Source organism: Dromiciops gliroides, chromosome 1 (assembly GCF_019393635.1).
Source record: "Dromiciops gliroides isolate mDroGli1 chromosome 1, mDroGli1.pri, whole genome shotgun sequence".
In the NCBI taxonomy this organism is placed as follows: domain Eukaryota; kingdom Metazoa; phylum Chordata; class Mammalia; order Microbiotheria; family Microbiotheriidae; genus Dromiciops; species Dromiciops gliroides.
The window spans coordinates 7,912,924-7,931,383 of record NC_057861.1 but is presented as its reverse complement, the minus strand read 5'-3'; the positions used below and the strand labels follow the sequence as shown (position 1 = coordinate 7,931,383).

Below are 18,460 nucleotides of genomic sequence, written 5' to 3'. Positions count from 1 at the left end.
TAAAGCATGGGCCCTGGATTCAGGAGGACCTGAGTTCAAATCTGACCTCAGACACTTGACACTTACTAGCTGTGTGACCCTGGGCAAGTCACTTAACCTCCATTGCCCTGCAAAAAACAAAGTCAAATATTATTGTTACCTAAATGACCCTGGGTAAATTGGTCGTCCTCCCTGGGCCTCAGTTTCCTCCTCTGTAAAACGATAGTATCAAACCAGGTGGTCTCTAAGGTCCCTCTCAGCCTTACAGCTTACCAACTACGACCAAACTCAGCCTTCATTTAGTTCTTTCAGGTTTTACAAAATACATTTGTTCTAATACAGCTGTGGTTTTGTTTTTACCCTGGGAGACAGGGCAAGGGAGATGCTTGTTGGACTGAACCAAATCCCCATAGAGCAACAAGCACCTACTGTGTGCTAGGCACTTCGGATGCAAGTACAAAGACTTGCTAATGAGAGAGATGACAAGGATATAGACAGAGATGTAGATATGTATGTGTGTAGATTTGTATGTGTGTACACACACATAAACATATCTACAGGTATATACATAAATACACAAGAACACACATACATATAGACACACACACCCCTATATATCTATATGGACTGAACCCTACTTTTTTGCGTTTTTTTTTTTAACTTTTTTTTTTTTGGTGGGGCAATTGGGGTTAAGTGACTTGCCCAGGGTCACACAGCTAGTAAGTGTTAAGTGTCTGAGGCTGGATTTGAACTCAGGTCCTCCTGACTCCAGGGTTGGTGTTCTATCCACTACACCACCTAGCTGCCCCTGAACCCTACTTTTGCTTTGAAAGAAGGAAGCTTCTACCCCCTGGAAGTGTGGCCCCCGCGGGGTGGGGGAATCTTCAGATTTCTGGCTTTTCCCATGAACTCACAGTGAAGCAGAAGGCCCCCCGTACCAGCCCCACTGCTCTGCCATTCAGCACACAGCTTGCTATCTATCTTGTCTGAGCAAAATCAGAAACATCGAGGATCGCGGAGCTGCTGGACAGAGATGATTCCCGTCTGTAACTTAGGAGCGTGACATCAGGAACCAGATGCTGCTGCCACAGCTGACTCGTTTCCATCTGGCTAGGATGAGAAGGTCAAAGTGGGAAGGAAACAGAATTGTCCTTGGCTCGGCCTGCTCCAGTCCCGGGGCCTGATTGGAAGGATGTAAGTAAATACACTCTACAAAGTCATTTCAAGAGACAGAATGTTAATAAGTGGGCAGGGGGCAGATCAAGAAAGGCCTGGTATGGGAGGAGGCACCCAAACTGTGCTCCAAAGCAAGCCAGAGATTTCGGCAGGCAGAGGTGAGGAAAGAGGGCATGCAAGGTGGGAGGACCCACCTGGACAGACACGGAGGTGGGAGATGGAATGCCACCAGCCCGATTTGACCAGAATGGAAAACCATCTACTGCATGCTACTCGTTACCAGGTCGAACTTGCACCGGTGTGATGAAGGGGGTCTTCTGGATCTGGTCTTTCAGGAAAGAATCTCGGGATTCTAGTTCGTCTCAGGCCTGAGAGAGATCCATCCAAGAAACAACCACCTCCCCATTCATGCTGCTACTCTTCGCGGGCCCCCTACTTCCACTTGGTGCAGGAGTGTGTCAGCACAAATACCCAATCACTGGCTGGACAGTGAGCCCAGACGATTGCGTGTCGGCTTGGGGGCTGCTTCAGACCCTCCCCCCCCCCCCCGTTCTTGCCTAGGACATGGCAATGCCCTCCCAAGTGGTTTCCCTGCCTCAAGTCTCTCTGCACCCCAGTCCAGACTACCCGGTGAAGCCACCATAATCCATTTCCTTAAGTGCATGTGACTCTTTGCCCACAGCTTCCCATCACCGCAGAGGGGAGGGATAAAATAGAAACTCCTCTGTTGAGCTTCTAAAACTCTTCCCAAGTTGGCCCCAGTCCCCATGTCTGGCTCCCCTCCCACACTCTGGGAGGGAGCCAAGCCGGCCTCTCTACTGGGCCCTCACAGCGCACTCTCCCATTTCCATGTCTTCAGCCTCCTAAACTCCCTTCTTGTTATGCAGCCATTCAGTCATGTCCGACTCTACATGACCCCATAGACTTTCTTTTTTTTTTTTTTTTTGCTGGGCAATTGGGGTTAAGTGACTTGCCCAGGGTCACACAGCTAGTAAGTGTCAAGTGTCTGAGCCCAAATTTGAACTCAGGTCCTCCTGAATCCAGGGCCAGTGCTCTATCCACTGTGCCACCTAGCTGCCCCCCATAGACTTTCTTGGCTGGATGGGTTTGCCCTTTCCTTCTCCAGTGTGACCCCATTTTACAAATGAGGAACTCAGGCAAATAGGGGTTAAGTGACTTGCCCAGGGTAACGCAGCTAGGAAATGTGTGAGGCAGAATTAGAATTCAAATCCTCCTCCAGGCCGGTGCTCTATCCACTGCATCACCCAGATGCATGCTTCCCTTCCCCCCCCCCCAAAAAAAAATCTGTAGCTTCCTTCAAAGCACAGTCCCTGGGCCAACTCCTATACCAGGCCTTTTCTGAGTCTCCCAATTATTATCAGTCTCCTGTTGCAATTAGTTGGTATTGTTTTATATTTATTTCCTGACAGTCATCCAGGTTCACAATCTTGGAATTATTCTACAATCTTTATTCTCCTTCACCCCACCTCCCTCACTCAGGCTAGTTCAAGTCATCTCTATCTCATGGACTAGGGCTTTGGTACTGATGCTTCTAGTCTCTGCCCTCTGCAGTTGACCCTCATACATCTGTCAACCTGACATCCTAAAGCACAGGCCTAACCATGTCACCCTCCTGCTCTAGAAACTCCCATGGCTCCCTATTACCTCCAGGATCAAATGCAAAATGCAGTTTGGCAATAAAGCCCTTCCTAACCTGCGGCCTCCTCCCTTCTTACCAGGACTCTTGGATCCAGGACACTGGATTCATTGCTCTTTCTCACAGTCCTCTCAGCTCTGAGCATTTTCCATGGCATCCCCCCAGGGTCGGAATGCTCTCTCCCTATAGCCACGTCCTGGCTTCCTTCACCTCCCTTCTACAATCCCCCTTCCTTTAGGAAGCCTGTCCTGCTCCCCTTTTGTGCTAAGGCTTCTCTCTGCCCCTCCATTTTGTTTTTAGGGAGCTGTTTTCCTGTTCTCTCCCCCATTAGATTGTTTTTTGTTTGTTTTTGCTTTTGTGGGGCAATGAGGGTTAAGTGACTTGCCCAGGGTCACACAGCTAGTACGTGTCAAGTGTCTGAGGCTGGATTTGAACTCAGGTCCTCCTGAATCCAGGGTGGGTGCTTTATCCACCTCATTGCCCCCTCCCCCATTAGATTGTAAGCCCCTTGAGGGCAGGACCTAACTTGTGCCTCTTTTTGTATCCCCAGAATTTATCCCAGTGTCTGGCACATAACAAATAAATGAATGGCTGTGCATTGACTTAGCTGCAGACCTGGTGTCTTCTTGGTGTGTATGATGTGTGTATACATTAGAATGGAAGGTCTTTGAGGACAGGCACTTTACATTCACTGCTGCAGCCCTACTACCCAGCGCTTCCTTAGTCGCTGGCACATAGTAGGTGCTTAAATGGTTGTTGATTGATTGGTTGCAGCCCTCCTCTCCCCCCTCCCTAAATGACTGGGATGGCAGCCTGGTGCTGTGGAGGGAGGGCTTGTTTGTGACCCCAACCCACCCCTGAGCTCTGCCAAGGGAAGGCCCCATCTGGTTGGGAGCATCCATTACCTGGAGAAGGGGAGGGGGAGCAGAAGACCTGGACCTCAGGGGGAGGGGCCGGGCATGTGTGCTCTAGGATCCGGGATGAGCCCCTTCCCCTTCCTGGGACCCCTCCAAGGCTCTTCCTTGGATCATCCAATCAACGAGCACCTATGAAGCGCGCACTCGTGCCAGGCACTGTACCAGGCGCTGTCATTCTGCGTGCAGGGGTCCCTAGTGGGACTGCCCAGTCCTCCCCACCTAATTTTACCAGGGAGGGTAAGAACCAGCAAGGAAGGACGCGGCGCCGTCCGGGCGCTAGAGGGCGCGCTGCCGCACGGCCGGCCTGGCGTGGGCCACAGGGCCCGATTCTTGGACTCCTCTGGAGAAGCGGGGCTCTTGCCTTGTGGGGGGCGTGGCCTGCACGACGGGGCGTGGCCTCCGAGGCCTCGCGCGCGCGGGAGGCGTGGCCAGGCTCCGGGGGCGAGGCCTCGGGCCGGCGGAGGGGCGGGGCCGCGCGGCAGCCCCGGGTGGCGCCCGGAGCCAGGTGCGGTTTGGCCCTCCCGGGGCGCCGTAGGCGGGACGGTCGCGCCCTCCCCGCGCTCAGTTGTCGCCTGAGGTAACGGCCGCGGGAGCTCCGGGACACAGCCCGAGGCGGGGAGCCATGGACGGGGTGTCGGGTGAGTGGAGCCCGCCCCGCCCTGCCAGGAATCTCCGCCGTCCCCCCGGGGCGACCGAGGGGCGTGGGGGTCTGGAGGGGTGCTTAGCATCTCGGAGGCGCGTGGCCTTGCCTTCCCTGAGCCCGGACGGGGTGAGGAGGGGGAGGGGCGGCGAAGAAGACGGGGGGGGAGGGGCTGAGCAGCGCACGGAGCTCGGCGCTCGGCGGGGGGCTCTTGGGAGGCTGCGGAACGGAGGTGGGGACGGCCGAGGGCATGACAGGACGGGGGCGCCCCGGGAGGGGGACCCGAAGGGAGGAGGCCGAGGGTCCCACCTGGAGGCCCCGGGCTTGAAGGAGCCGGGGAAAGAAGGCTCTGAGGCCACGAGGGGGGCGCCGCGAGGGGACGTCTGGGGAAGTGCCCCAACACTCCGGGATGTCAGCTCGGGGATCCCCGTCAGGCACGACCCTGCCGGGGCCCGGGGTCCCCTAAGGGATGAGGCCGCAGGCTCGGCCCGAGGAGCGATCGGAGGGCGGAGGACCCCGGGGCGGGGCGTGGAGGGAGGAATAAGGGGTGAGTCCGTGCTTCTGAGGTGGGGAGACTGAGGACGAAGAGGGGGCGAAGCTCTCCGGCTGCGGGGAGAGAGACCGGGAAGAGCAGTGGGTGCCGCCCTCCCCCCTCCCTCCCGGGCCAGGGGTTCAGTGCTGGATTCTCCAGGGGGATCTGCGGGTTCTGCCGGGGTACGGGGGTGCGGGGCCTCAGAAGAGAACCGGAGGGGCCGGGGGAGGAACCTGTGGGGGAGCGCAGGAAGCCCGTGGCGGAGTGCGTGGGTGGGGGCCGTTGGGACCCCCGCCCCAGCCCCCCTCGCTTCCTGCCCTCCCCCCGCAGCCGGCCAGCCGGACGTGGGGGCGGCCGGCCCCGAGGGTCCCGCGTGTGATCCGTGCGTGGGGAGGCCCGGGGGTTCCCGTTTCCTGGCTGTCCGGCCAGGAGAGTCACTTCCTTCACTGGAAGGACCCGGCGGCGGCTCGGGCACTTCCTCAAGTGGGGGGTCTGGGAATCGCCGCCGGGACTTTAACTTCCCGGGCCGGGCCGGGAGGTTTTCCCGTCCCTTCCTCCTTGCCCGTTCCCAGGACTGCAGTCCTGTGCCCTTGCCACCTAGGGGCGCCGCACACAGCCCCCCTCCACATCCGTCTTCGGGCAGGGGACCACAGGTCCTCTAGCCTCGCGGTGCCCCAACCTGTTTGTCAGGTGCCCAGAGCCTCTTGGGGAAGTTTCTGTTCTTTTCTGCCTCCTGGCGTGGGGGGGGGGGGGGCTTGCAGAATCTCATTTCTGCAGGGAGGGAAAGGAGAAGGAAGCCCAGCAATGGAGGGGGCTGCCTGGGGCTTAGGGATGGAGTCAGAGCCGCCGGGATTGGCCCACATCCATCCAGCCTGTGCTCCAGCCCGGCTTTGCTTCCTCTGGTGGGACAGCAGGACCAATCCTGAGTCAGCACATTCCTATGAACCAGGAGCCTGTGTTCAGCACTGGGGGGGAAAAGCCTCCCGCCCCCCCCCTTTCAGACTCGCCCTGGGCCCTGCCCCCCTGGTCACTAGCGCTTTCTCCCTCCTGAGCTGGACCTTTGGTCATCCCCTTGTGTTTCTTTCCTCGCACCCAGGTGGTCTCTCACTGCTACAGTGTCAGGTCCATGAAGGCGCAGATCCTTTCAGTGTAGTCTTGGCCTGCCCACTGCCTGCCACATGGTAAGGGTCTTAGAAATGCGTGTGCACACGTGACAAGCCAAGCAATAGAGTGATGTGTCACAAGATGACACCCGGGAAAATGCCAATGCAATTCCTTGGTACAGGCGTGAGGCAGACAGCTGACTTTGGAGTCTGAGGACTCTGGTTCACATGCTACTTACCTCAGTGACCCAAGTCAAGCACCTTGCCTTCCCTGGGGCTCAGCTTCCTGCTGCAGATCTCAGGGTCCGAGGAGTTCAGAGGAACAAGAGATCATGTACCTGAGGAGGTATAAGCTGAGCCAGGAGGAGGCCAGGGAGACTGGGACACACCGATTAGGCCACTTTGACAGGAGCTAAGAGAGCTGTGGGACTGGAACGGGGAAGACAGTCATGTGATGGGCGCTTTGGTCGTGTATCTACACAACTTACATTTTCTCTTTTCAAGGAGGAGAGCAGGTCAAGGGTTTTGAGAAGAGGCCTGGGTTTTAGGAGGATTGCCCTGGCTGGGGTCAGTAAAATAGTTTGAAAGGACTTAGATTCCTTGAACCCAGCAAGACTATTTAAGAAACTATCAAGGGGCAGCTAGGTGGTGCAGTGGATAGAGCACCGGCCCTGGAGTCAGGAGTACCTGACTTCAAATCCGGCCTCAGACACTTAACACTTACTAGCTGTGTGACCCTGGGCAAGTCACTTAACCCCAATTGCCTCACTAAAAAAAAGAAAAGAAACTATCAAATTAGGCTAGGGGCAGTGCAGTGGATAGCACTGGGTCTGGATTCAGGAAGGCATGAGTTCAAATCCAGCTTCAGACATTCACTAGCTGCATGACCCTGGGCAAGTCACTTAACCCTGTTAGTCTTAATCCACCAGAGAAGGAAAGTGGCAAGCCAGTCCAGTGTCTTTGCCAAGAAAAGCCCATCTCAGGTCATGAAGAGTCAAACATGACTCAACAGCAACAACCAAGAGCTAATGATGGCCTGGACTCTGGGAGTAAGAGTGTGATGGTGGCCCTTTGGCTCCTGATCTGATGGGGTAGGGGTTCAGTGCTGTGCACTCCAAGAACATTTGGATATTCGGATCCAAGGTGGCATAACAGCAGGTTTGCCCAGGTCTATACTTGGTCCTTTTCACATTCTGGATTTGTTTTCTCTGCATCACTGATCATGAGTCTTTCTTGCTTAGCTCCTGTTTGTCTAGCCTGGTGTTCATTTTCCTCTTTCCCTTCAAGGAGGACTTGAGGCTTTGCAGGTGTGTAAGCAGGGGGATCCACTCCGAAGGAGAGTATCGCCCATAATGTTCATCTTTGTTTGAAAAACACTGTCCTTAGGCCTCTTCCCCTCCCATTGGGACCCACTGTTATGCCACAGAAAGATGTCTGTTCCTTATCTTTTTGGTTTCCAGTTAGTGAGGGGCAGGGAGAACAACAGCTGCAGCCTCTTAGACTCTTAGGGATATTTTTATATCTCCTGGAAAGATTCTGGCTTGCCAAGTCTCTCTGCCCGGAAGCATCCTTCCAGGGAGGAAAGTCTTCATACTTAGATTCTATTCATGCTAAGCTTACTCTCCTTTGAGACTATGAACCAAAGCTGCCGAGAAACGGATCCCTTTGGGTCCATCTCACAGGAGACAATGTGACCCGGAACCATGAGTGAGTGGACAGTCCAATAATACTTGACATTTATAAAGACATCAAGGTTTACAAAGCGCTTTAATGTGCATTTGGCCCTCACAAAAGCCCTGTCCCGTCAGTGCTGTTGCCATACCCCTTTCACCGAGAAGGAAACAGGTTCAGAGAAGTTAATTAATAAATCCGGGGTCACAAAACTGGCAAAGGTGAGAGGCAAACTCAGGTCTTTCCTAACTCTTTCCACCAAACCACATGGCCTTCCAGGGGCAGAAGGGAGAGTGTAGAGTAGTAGCATCAGACATCCATAGCAAGACTTTGGCATTTTTTCCCTACAGTATATTTGTTTATAGAATTTAGTTTGTTCTCTTTGGGCTTTAGCAAGACGTGATTATAAATAGCCATATCCCAGTTCCCTGATTAGAAATAAATACTGCATGGCAGAGCGGGGAGAGGCCTCCAAACTGAGGATGTCTGGGCTGGGAGGGGCCTCAGAACAGGGAGTGTCAGAGCTTGGGGGAGGGCTTGAGAACAGAGAACCAGAGGAACCCTAAGGATCACTTAAGTCCAACCCTGTCCATTTTACAGCGGAAACAGTGTCATAAAGTAATAGTCCTTGCCTAGGCAGGGCCAGTGCTTGTGGCTCCCCATTCACTTGTTTTCTCCTACACTGCTGTGTCCATCCCAGTGCAGGGTTAGGAATAGCCATCACTTCTAATCATCACAGCGGTCTCTTAACTAAATTCAGGATTTGGAAATGACCAAGATGTAAACACAACAGGCATCACTAAAACTTCTTATTTTAAAAAAGGGAAAGATGAGGGAGCAGAGCGGCAGCTGGAGTGAAACCTTTCCGCTTCAGTCAGTGAGGGAAAAGCAAGAGGCCCCGGCTCCTCTTCCCTTTAGTGTCGTCTTGCAGGCCTTGGGAAGGGAGAGATTCTGGCTAGAGGAGGTGTGGGAACACCTGTTAATGATTCCCCTCACTGGCGGGCGTTCCACTGAAGGGTGATCTTTCTCCTCTCTCCCTTGGCTAGCTCGATGCCCTTCCCCCTCCATTTCCTGGTTTGTCCCAGAGCTGGAGCCGCACACCTGACTCCCCAGCTCTCAAGGGGCCAGGCAGATACTGTGCTTGTTGTTCGCCAACTGAACTGAGTTCCACATTTGTGCGCAGCTCTGATTGGCTGGTGGAACTTGAGAAGCACCAGTGATCTCTTGCAAAGCAATGAGAAGGAACGCTGCTCTTCCACCTGGACTGCCTGGGTTCCTGGGATTGTTGGTCCCTCAGGGCCTGGGACTTTGTGTCCAGCTTGAAGCTGTGGGCTGAAGAGAGCATGCTGGCCATTTATGGGCCTGACTCTTTTTTTTTTTAAGTATTTTATTATTTTCCAGTTACATATAAGGATAGTTTTCAACATTTGTTTTCACTGAATTTTTAGTTCCAGATTTTTTCTCCCACCCTCCCTCCCCTCCCTTCTCCCCAAGACAGAAAGCAGTCTGATATAGGTTGTATATGTACAATCACATAAACATATTTCTATATTAGTCATCTTGTGAAAGAAGAATCAGAGCACAAGGGAAAATCCTCCAAAAAAGAGGAAAAAAAACCCAGTCCAAAAGTAGAAACACGAATCTGCATTCATGATTCACAGTTCTTTTTTCTGGATGTTGAGAACATTTTCTATCACGAGTTCTTTGAAACTGTTTTGGATGGTTGCACTGCTGAGAAGACCCAAGTCTATCCCCATTGTTCATCACACAATGTTGCTGTTACTTGTGTACAATGTTCTCTTGGTTCTGCTCCTCTCAGTCAGCATCAGTTCATGTAAGTCCTTCCAGGTTTCTCTGAACAACTCCTGCTCATTGTTTCTTACAGCACAATAGTATTCCATTACATTCATATACAACTTCTTTAGCCATTCCCCAGCTGATGGGCATTCCCTTGATTTCTAATTCTTTTCCACCACAAAGAGAACTGCTATAAATATTTTTGTACATGTAGGTCCCTTTCCCTCTTCTATGATCTCTTTGGGATACAGACCTAGCAGTGGTACCACTGGGTCAAAGGGTATGAATAGTCCTATAGCCCTTTGGGCATAGTTCCAAATCATTCTCCAGAATGGTTGGATCAGTTCACAGCTCCACCAACAATGCATTAGTGTTTCAATTTTTCCACAGCTTCCATGAGCCTGACTCTTAAACAGGAAAGGAAATGAGAAGCAGATTGGTTGTATTTCACCTGAAACCACAAAATTAGAAAAGTGAGCTTCTTTTTTTTTTTTTAAACTTACTGAAATGTTTATTAAGATTCAACTGTAGAATAACGGACTGGGACACATGTGGAGTGTATGTCTAAATCCATTCCCCCCTCCCCTTCTATTCATAAATGAAATTAGATTATACAAGCAGAAAGTGCAGAACAGTAAAAACAGTCGGTCATGCAACAAATCTTTTACCTTAAAAAATAAATCCCCCAAAAGCTCAACAGCATAGAAATAAATGCAACATCGTGCCAATGATGCACTCAAAAAAAAAAATCCGTCATCTGTGACATTACTTTGCTTTAATCCCTTTTTCCTCATAAAACTGAACAACATTATGTGTTTAACACACACATAGAACATTGCTAAACTCAGCACGAGCTAGTATAGTGCCCCAAGTTGATAAAAAGTAGTTGTCATTACCACCAGTTCACAACGGAACTAAATGTTTCTGTTATGAGATGCCTGTACACAGCTTTCCATTGACATGAGGCATTTAAACAAGCTCCCAGGAGAACACCCATTTCCATGTTACATAAGGAAGAGCTATTCTACTTGAAAACATTAGTGGGACCAGAGAGCTCCTTGAGAAGGGTGATGGGCCCTGTATTCTAGGGAGGACAGAATGAAGCAAAAATCCATCATCAATCGGAGAAACTTCCCAAATGATCTTTGGGACCTTTGGCTGGCACAAAGAAAGTAGGGATGACAGTCTTTGACAGGCTAGCAGGCTCTTTCTGGCCATGTGAATGAGCTTTGGGCTTTGGGTGAATATGCCAGGATGGTACAACACTAACAACCCTATTCCTCAGCCTTAAATGAATTCAATCCAGGCTTTCAGGCGAGGACAGCTTCGTATTGGCTCTTTCTCTGGGGCATTGGAAAATCTGACTTTTGCACACAGAAAAGCAAACACCAGAGGTAAAGAATATTCAGGTAAGAAAAGGTTTGTTTTTTAAATAGGATTTTGGATTGTCTCATTTGGGGGTACCAGGAACAAGTATCACCGCTGGTGGCCTAACACTAAAGGAGGAAGAAAAGACTGTTTTTGAGAAAAGCTTCCCCAATAACATTCTATCTCACCTGATGCTAAAATACTGCACTTCATCAGAAGGAAGCACTATTGTCCCAATGTAACAAGGAAATCATACATGCTCTGGCCAGCTCGCTTTTTGGGCAGGACCCGCAGCAGATATAACTTTACAAACTTACAGTTTGGTGGGTCAAATGCACAAACAAAATAGAGAGAAGCAAGGTGTCTTCCCGAAATTAGTAATTTGGTATTTTCCCCATTAATATGTACACACACAAGCACACACATACTAACACACTGTTCCAGGGATCTGTCTCATGCAACATCAGGTGCTTTTGTCACTTGTTTGGTAGTGGGACTGGTGGGCAACATACTTGTCATTAAGAGACTTCCCAAACTAAAGATGCTATGAACATTTTGAAGTCAGTACTCACTCTGCCGCTCTTTAATCTATATATGTTGGACCTAAGGAGACTAGTCTACCCAACCTAGGGAAAAAATACTGGCAAAGAGCATGGTCTTTTACATACATCAGTGAATGTGATGTGGAGAGATCTATTGGAAATACTTGGTCTTAACAATAGCCTAACCCTTAATTTTTCTGAAAGAAGAATCTTCTAAAGGACTGCTATCAACAACCACCCATATCTCAAAGCAAGAGGAATAGGCAGAGGGGGAAAGTCCTCATCAAATTGTGTGCTCTCTTTAGTACCACCCACCTTCTCCTCCTCGGCCCAAAGACAGAAGTGATTCAGACCAAGATGGAAACCCCTCTTTATTCATCATTCCTTTGTTCTCAAGTGATTGTTGGCAGAACTGGTCCTAAAACTACACCTGAAAAGTACTGCTGAAGAGAGTATTGAGATCCCCCCCCCCCCCGCTTCATCTAAGATACCAAAGTTAACTGGTCAAACTTCGAAACTGACCCTTTAGAACTAGGATGACAATACAAAAGGGGCTCAAGCAAGGTCCAAGGGCTTAAGACTTCCAACTCACGACTCGAATGGACACTTCAACCTCTCCTTTCTTCTCTTCTCTTCCCGTTACTGTCTGGTAAGCTTTTGAGAACAATTTTTTCTTTTTTAATTTTCTTATCCGGAGCTCACCTACACAGGATAGGGGGAAGAAAAAGGCCTTGATCCCTAAATCTGACAAATGCTAACCTATTTTGGAAATGAGTATTTCTAATGCACAAGAGTCAAGCAACTGAAAGAAACAGCTCAGAGAAAAATAAATTCCCATTCTGTTGGCTAAAATAAGTTTCTTTTCTGGGCACCCTGCTTAACTCTCAATGTGTTCTTCAGCCACCAGAGTCTTCAGCCCTGAGGATCCCTAAGTGAGTCAACCTTTATATTTTTGTCTTTGTAAAACACTAGGCCAGATGCTGGCTAAACCAAGTATTTTACCCAGTGCACAGTACAGAGGGCTTATGTTAAGCTACTTGAACCTTTCCAAAAGTACAGTAACAGTCAAATCAGATTTGCTGATAAAGAAATAAAATCTCTTCTAAGTTAATAGTATACAGAGACATTTTTAAAAGGGAAGGAAAATCAAAGTGAGCCTCTTTTAAAACCTAAGATCAGGGGCAGCTAGATGGTTCAGTAGATAAATCACCGACCCTGGATTCAGAAGGACCTGAGTTCAAATACGGCTTCAGACACTTGACACTTACTAGCTGCGTGACCCTGGGCAAGTCACTTAACCCTCATTGCCCTGCAAAAAACCCCCCCAAAAAACAACCTAAGATCAGTCCTCACCCTTCCTGACCTCCTGGTACCTGTGTACCTGGCCTGCTACCCCCACCCACCTCCTGGTGCTCTCCTCTCCTCTGCCTTCTGGCTCTCTTCTGGCCATAGTTCCTCCATATCCTTTGCTGGGTCCCTCACCTTGTGCCTCCCCCTTTACATGGGAGTCCCCCAAGACTCTGTTTAGGGGCCTCTTCCTTTCTCTCCCTCTCCCTCTCTTGGTGATCTCACACACTCCCCCAGTCTTTATTAAGGACCACAGATCTAGAACTTTAAAGAACCGTTCAGCCTGATCTCTTTATAGGGTAGGAAAGGCAGGACCAGAGAGGTCACAGAGCCAGGATTCGAACCCAAGCCCACTGCCTCTATGTCCAGGACTCTTTCCTCTGCATCCTGTCCAGCCTTAATTGCCTGCTAGATATCTCATTAAAGGACATTTCTCCTCAAGGACAAACTCAGAAGGTCAAAGTGGAGCCCATTAGTCTCCTTCTCCAAAGCTGAGTGTGTCTCTGGAGGGCACAGCCATGCTTCTAGCTAAGTGGCCTCACATCCTCTAAGCTGCCTTGATCTGCCCTCTTACTGCCTGTATTCAGTCAGATGCCCAGTCTTCTTCCCTTTGCCTTCACATCTCTTCAGTCCACACTCTTCTCTCCCCTCACCTTGACCTTCCCCAAGCTCAGGCCTTCATTGCCTCTTTCCTGGGCCATGGCCATAACTTGGTCTCTCCACTTCAAGGCTCTTCCCTGTCCAATCCATGATTCACGCTGCAGCCCCAGTACTTTTCTTGAGGCCTAGGATTGACTGTGCGTGTCACTGTCTTGCTCAGAAATCCTATGGCCTTGAAGTTAAGCCACAAAATCCTTGGCCTGGCTTTTAAGGTCCTCTCCAGTGCAGCCCCATTTTATGTCACTCCTGTGCAGGCACCATTTTTCAGCCAGCTGACTTGCCCACTTACTGTCCTGTAAACTTGACATCAGCGCGCCTAGATCAAACACCTATGATATGTTAGCTCTGATGCTGGATGGTGGAACACAGAGGCTCTATGGGAGCAAATGCAGAGCGTATCAGAAGTAATTTCCTAAGAGAGATGATGTTACTGGGGTGTCCCAGGTGCCTGAGGCAGGATCCTGGGGGCTGGAGGTGACTGAAGAAGTGTGTGTTCTAGTCACGAGGGACCAGGTGAAAGCAGAAGAGCGAAGGGTTTGTATGTGACATAGCTGGAAGGTCAGTTTGATTAGAATGGAGATTGTCTGAAGAAGAGAAAAGGGAAGGAAGACTGCAGATGGAGGTGGGAGTCAGACTGTAGGGGGCTTTAAAGGCCAGGCTGAGGAGTTTGAATTTTATCTGAGAAGCAAGAGGGAGCCATTGGAGGTCTTGGAGTAGGGGAATGACATGATCAGATCTGTTTTTTAGGAAAACCAGTCTGGGAGCTGGGTAGTACTGAATGGATTAGAGAAGGAAGAGACCAATGGCAGAGACCAGTTAGGAACCTATTTATATAGTCCAGGCTAGAACTGATAAGGGCCTAAAGTAGGTCCTCTGCTGTGTGAGCAGAGAGAAGACAGGGATATGAGAAATGCTGTGGAGGTAGAACCAATAGTCAAGGGAGAAGTCAAGGATGACTTCAAGGTTGTCAAGTTGGGTGACTGGAAGATGGTGGCGCTCTCCAGAAATGGAGGCCCCTCAATAAAGGAAGGGCTAAACAAGTTGTAGTACATGATTGTGATGGAATACTGCTGTGCTCGATGATCTTAGAAAAACTTAGGAAGAGTTGCATGAAATAATGAGAGTGAAATGAGCAGAACCAAGAGAATGTTGTATATGGTAACAGCGGTACTGTTTGAAGAACAGCTATGTATTATAAATACTCAGATCAACTGCAAAAACCCAACAAAGATGCTGTCTACCTCCAGAAGAAGAACTGATAAATAGAATAAGTACAGTATGATTTTACACACGTGTGTGTGTGTGTGTGTGTGTGTGTGTGTGTGTGTGAGAAATGTTGCAGTGTGGGGAGGGAAGGAGGAAAAAAACAAAAACAAGAAGTGTACAGCAAAGAACAAAATATCTCTCAGAAGGAAGCACTGAAAGGCAAGGTAGTTTTGAAACCCAAGGTAGTATTTATTACATAGTTTTTCAAAAAGTAAACTCTGAAATGGAGATTGATGATTTCATATTGAAATCATCCTCCTTTTCTGTTATGCTGTGTATATGAAAATGCTTTTTTTCCTTTTTCTACTTAAGTTCAAAATGAATAAAAGGGAAAAAAAGAGAAATGGGGGGAGCTTGGAGGAAGGATAAGATCTGGGGCAAAAGTGATGGTGAGTTTCCTGGACATGTGCAGACAGAGGCAGGGTGTTGGAAAGGCTATCAAGGGGCAAGACTTTGCTGGTCATTTCCAACTCTAAAGATTCAGGATGTTTGTAAATGTGTAAGAATAACAGGTGGATGTAGGAATTGGCCAAGAAGGTGGAAGAGGGCTGAGGGGGTAAGTCTTTATTCACCTGCTTTAGCCTCTCTAATTTAGTGGAAAATGAATGTAACTCAGACCCATTTTATGGCTTCAACTGCTGTGCTAGGCCAATGTCTCCCTAGTCTCTCCTCGAGTCCTGTTTTTTCACCCAAGTTCCCAGTTAGCATCACAGAATTTCAGAAGTCGGATGTTGACAAAGTCCCGAGCAGCCATTGAGGCCAGCTCATAGTACGGTACCCAGCCTTGCGAGCTGGGCTGAAATGGTGGTCCAGCCTCCCCCCTCTAAGGAGGGGGGCTCATTACCTCTCTAGGCCAGCCAGCTTTGAACTCATTCCTAATCGCTAAGGATTGTTTGCTCTGGAATCTGTTGCGTTGCCTCCTCTACTCAGCTATTTCCCTTCACCTCCAACTCTGATCTTTCCCCATCAGGCCATGTTGGTTTGGCTTCAGAGCTTTTCTGTCCATAGCATCATCTCCTCAGAGTCCCTGAGGCTCCAGACCTTGGGATCATCTTTAACCAATGCCTCAGCACCACACCAGTAGACAGCTCAGATTGCAAGAGTTTATCAAATGCTTCTGAAGCATCGGGGCCTATACAAGGACATCATGATTCCCTGTTCGAGTCCTAGGCACCCTGGCTTCTCAGGCTGCCTGCCATCCGGGCTCCAAGGTCTGTGGGGCCCAAGCTCTGGCTCCCGAAACTGAAGACAAACAACACAGACCCAGTCCTCAAGGGTGGGAAGGGTTTTCCTTCCCCTCACTGGGGTTCTCAGGCTGTGGGTGATCTGGGATCTTCACCCCCTGCATACAGCCGATAAGAGCAGCAGAAAAAGGGAGCCCATGTTGCAAGTTGCGGGGAGCCAATCAAAGGAAGTTGCCCCTCCCACATGGTAAGAGAACTGGGCATGCCTACAAAAGGCACAGTTAGAAGCCAAATTCTTGGCTCTCCTGTGGTTATTAATGGGGAGGTAGATATTAAAAGCCTGATTTAAAACCCCTCTCCCTCACTCTTCCTCTCTTAGAGATACCAGTGCCAAGTGTTGTGACTGTTCTGTTGGTTGTACTAACGCTTTTTTTATCCCCCACTGACTCTCAAGGACAGTGTCCGAAAGGTCAGAGGGCTGTGATCTGGTGGGAGTCAGTGTGCCCACCCCGATGGAATCAGACGAGGTCTGAAGCGGCCTTGGGAGGAGAGCAGCTTTGTTACTGGGTCATGGGCTGGTGGGAAGGGGGCTGTACCAGGGGGGCTTCCTGGAGGAGGGCGAGAAGAGATAAGCAGTAGTTCATCAGGTAAAGAGGAGGAAAGGAAATAGCCCAGGGAAAGGTCCCATACCATGAATGTCCAGGAAGCAACAGGTTACCCAGTTCCCCTGGAAGGCAGCATGTGAAACCTCTCCCCTACTTTGTGGCCCCCTGAGCCTCTTCTTGCCCAGGCTGCACCTGGCCACGTCCTTCCACCAGTGGCCCTCATGTAGCATTTGGGTTTCTCCTCTGTGATGTCCTAATCCTATGGTGCTGTACGTTTTGGTCGTCCTTGCTTCTGTCTTAGCCTCCGGGAGGTCGCAGCCATGTCTTACCTAAACCCTCAGTCTCCCCAGCACCGGAGGCAGTGCTGTGCTGAGCACTGTGGTCCTTAGTCTTTGAGGGTTGGGGGATTTGACAGGCAGTTAGTTAGGTTAAGTCTGCATTGGAGGAAGGTCACATTTAGAGCCAGGAAATCAGGGGCCTACTCCTGGAGGCAGGGCTTGCTTTGCATTTGAAAGGGTAGATGGGGATTCTATGGGGGGAAGAGTGAAGGCCTGGTGCATGCTGGGAACGTGCAGGGGACAGGAGGGTGGCTAGGAAATGCATTCCCTGCTAGCAGATCTCTGCTCTTTGAAGCACCAGAGCCAGGTGCTGCGAGTGAGGGTCTTGAAGGGTCTGGATTGATCAGTTTGCTTTAGGTCAGAAGTGAGGCAGGAGCCTACTCTGTACTTGGCTCATCAGTTGCCTGGGGTAAGAAAGTTTGGGTTCTGGACATACAGGTTGTGATTTTAAAGGACAGCTCTCGTTTGGTGTTTGGATCTGTCGGCTGATGGCCCACAGGCCTCCTTGGTGTCATGGAGGTGAACGAGCAGAGGTGAGCTGGCTAAAGCCGGCCTCATCTGGCCCCTCGACCTTCCAACCCCAGCAGTCTTTCAGATGAGACTTCACAAATATGCCCCTCCCGGGAGTTTGGGTTTTTCCCTTCACCATAAGCATGTGTCCCTTTAAGGAGAGCTGTCCAGGGGCGGCAGGTCCTGAGCTCATTGCCATCCAGGGAGCTGAGATGGTATTTCGAAGCCCTCCTCCTGCTTCTTTAGTTAGCTTGTCTAGCAGTGAGGAGGGAGGCTGTGAGCAATTCCTTCCCGTCAGCTGCTGCCCCCAGTTGCCCCAAGCATCCCTGAAATGCTGGGCTGTTCATTGTCTACTCATCCACCCTGCTGGTCTAACAACATTCAGGAGCTATCCCTGCCAATATGGCCCTGGCTTTCAGTCTGGAGCCCAAACAAAGCTCTTTCTCCCAGACAGGGTCCGTTTACAAGGAAGCCTCTCAGCTGGTAAACAGATGCCTTGTTCTGGTCAGCCAGAATGCTGCCCACAGCCTCTGAACCTTCGCTCAAGCGCTTGGCAGCTGGTGGGGCACTTGCCTCACAGCAGCCCTGTGAAGAGGCAAAGTTGTCTCCTCCCCAATTTACAGATGAGGAAACTGAGGTGACCCACATGGTGTCACAGTCGAAGCCACCCTCGAGCCCGCATTCCCTGACCTCCAGTTTGGTGCTTCCCTTGGGACACCCTCCTTCCTCTCATCTAAAAGTGTCCCTGTTCTCTGTCGTAGGGGAAGACACGTGGAGATGCCGAGGATGTGGTGACTACGTCCCTGTGGCCCAGAGACTGTATCGAACAGTGAGTGAAGTCTGGCACACGTCTTGTTTTCGGTAAGTGGCGCCTTGGCTGCCGGGGGGACATCAGACATGGATGAAAGGATGGGGTGCTCTTTCTCATCAGATGGGGCTGTATCGCCCTCCCAAGTGAGAAAGCCCCACTTTGCCCACATTCACATAAACGGTTAAAAGAATCCAGTTAAAAGTCAGTTGGTGGTGGTCAGAGCTTATCAGAACAAATCACATTCCCAGACATTTTCATCTAATGATAACAGTAACAAAGACGTGTGCCAGGCACCGTGCCGATCCCTCTGTAAATATCTCATCTGATCCTCACAATCGTTCTAGGGGGTAGTTTTTG

At 50.3% G+C, this 18,460-nt stretch overlaps 1 protein-coding gene across 1 annotated transcript in view; it reads left to right on the top strand.

Annotated features, from left to right (window-relative positions):
- The first annotated feature begins 4,203 nt into the window (after positions 1 to 4,203).
- LIMK2 (LIM domain kinase 2) overlaps positions 4,204 to 18,460 on the top strand; it is a 71,616-nt gene continuing 57,359 nt past the window's right edge. Inside the window, exons 1-2 of the mRNA XM_043975278.1 lie at positions 4,204 to 4,367; positions 18,054 to 18,153. Coding sequence (XP_043831213.1) covers positions 4,352 to 4,367; positions 18,054 to 18,153 — 116 coding nt within the window. The 5' untranslated portion in view covers positions 4,204 to 4,351. The remainder of the gene's footprint in view (positions 4,368 to 18,053; positions 18,154 to 18,460) is intronic.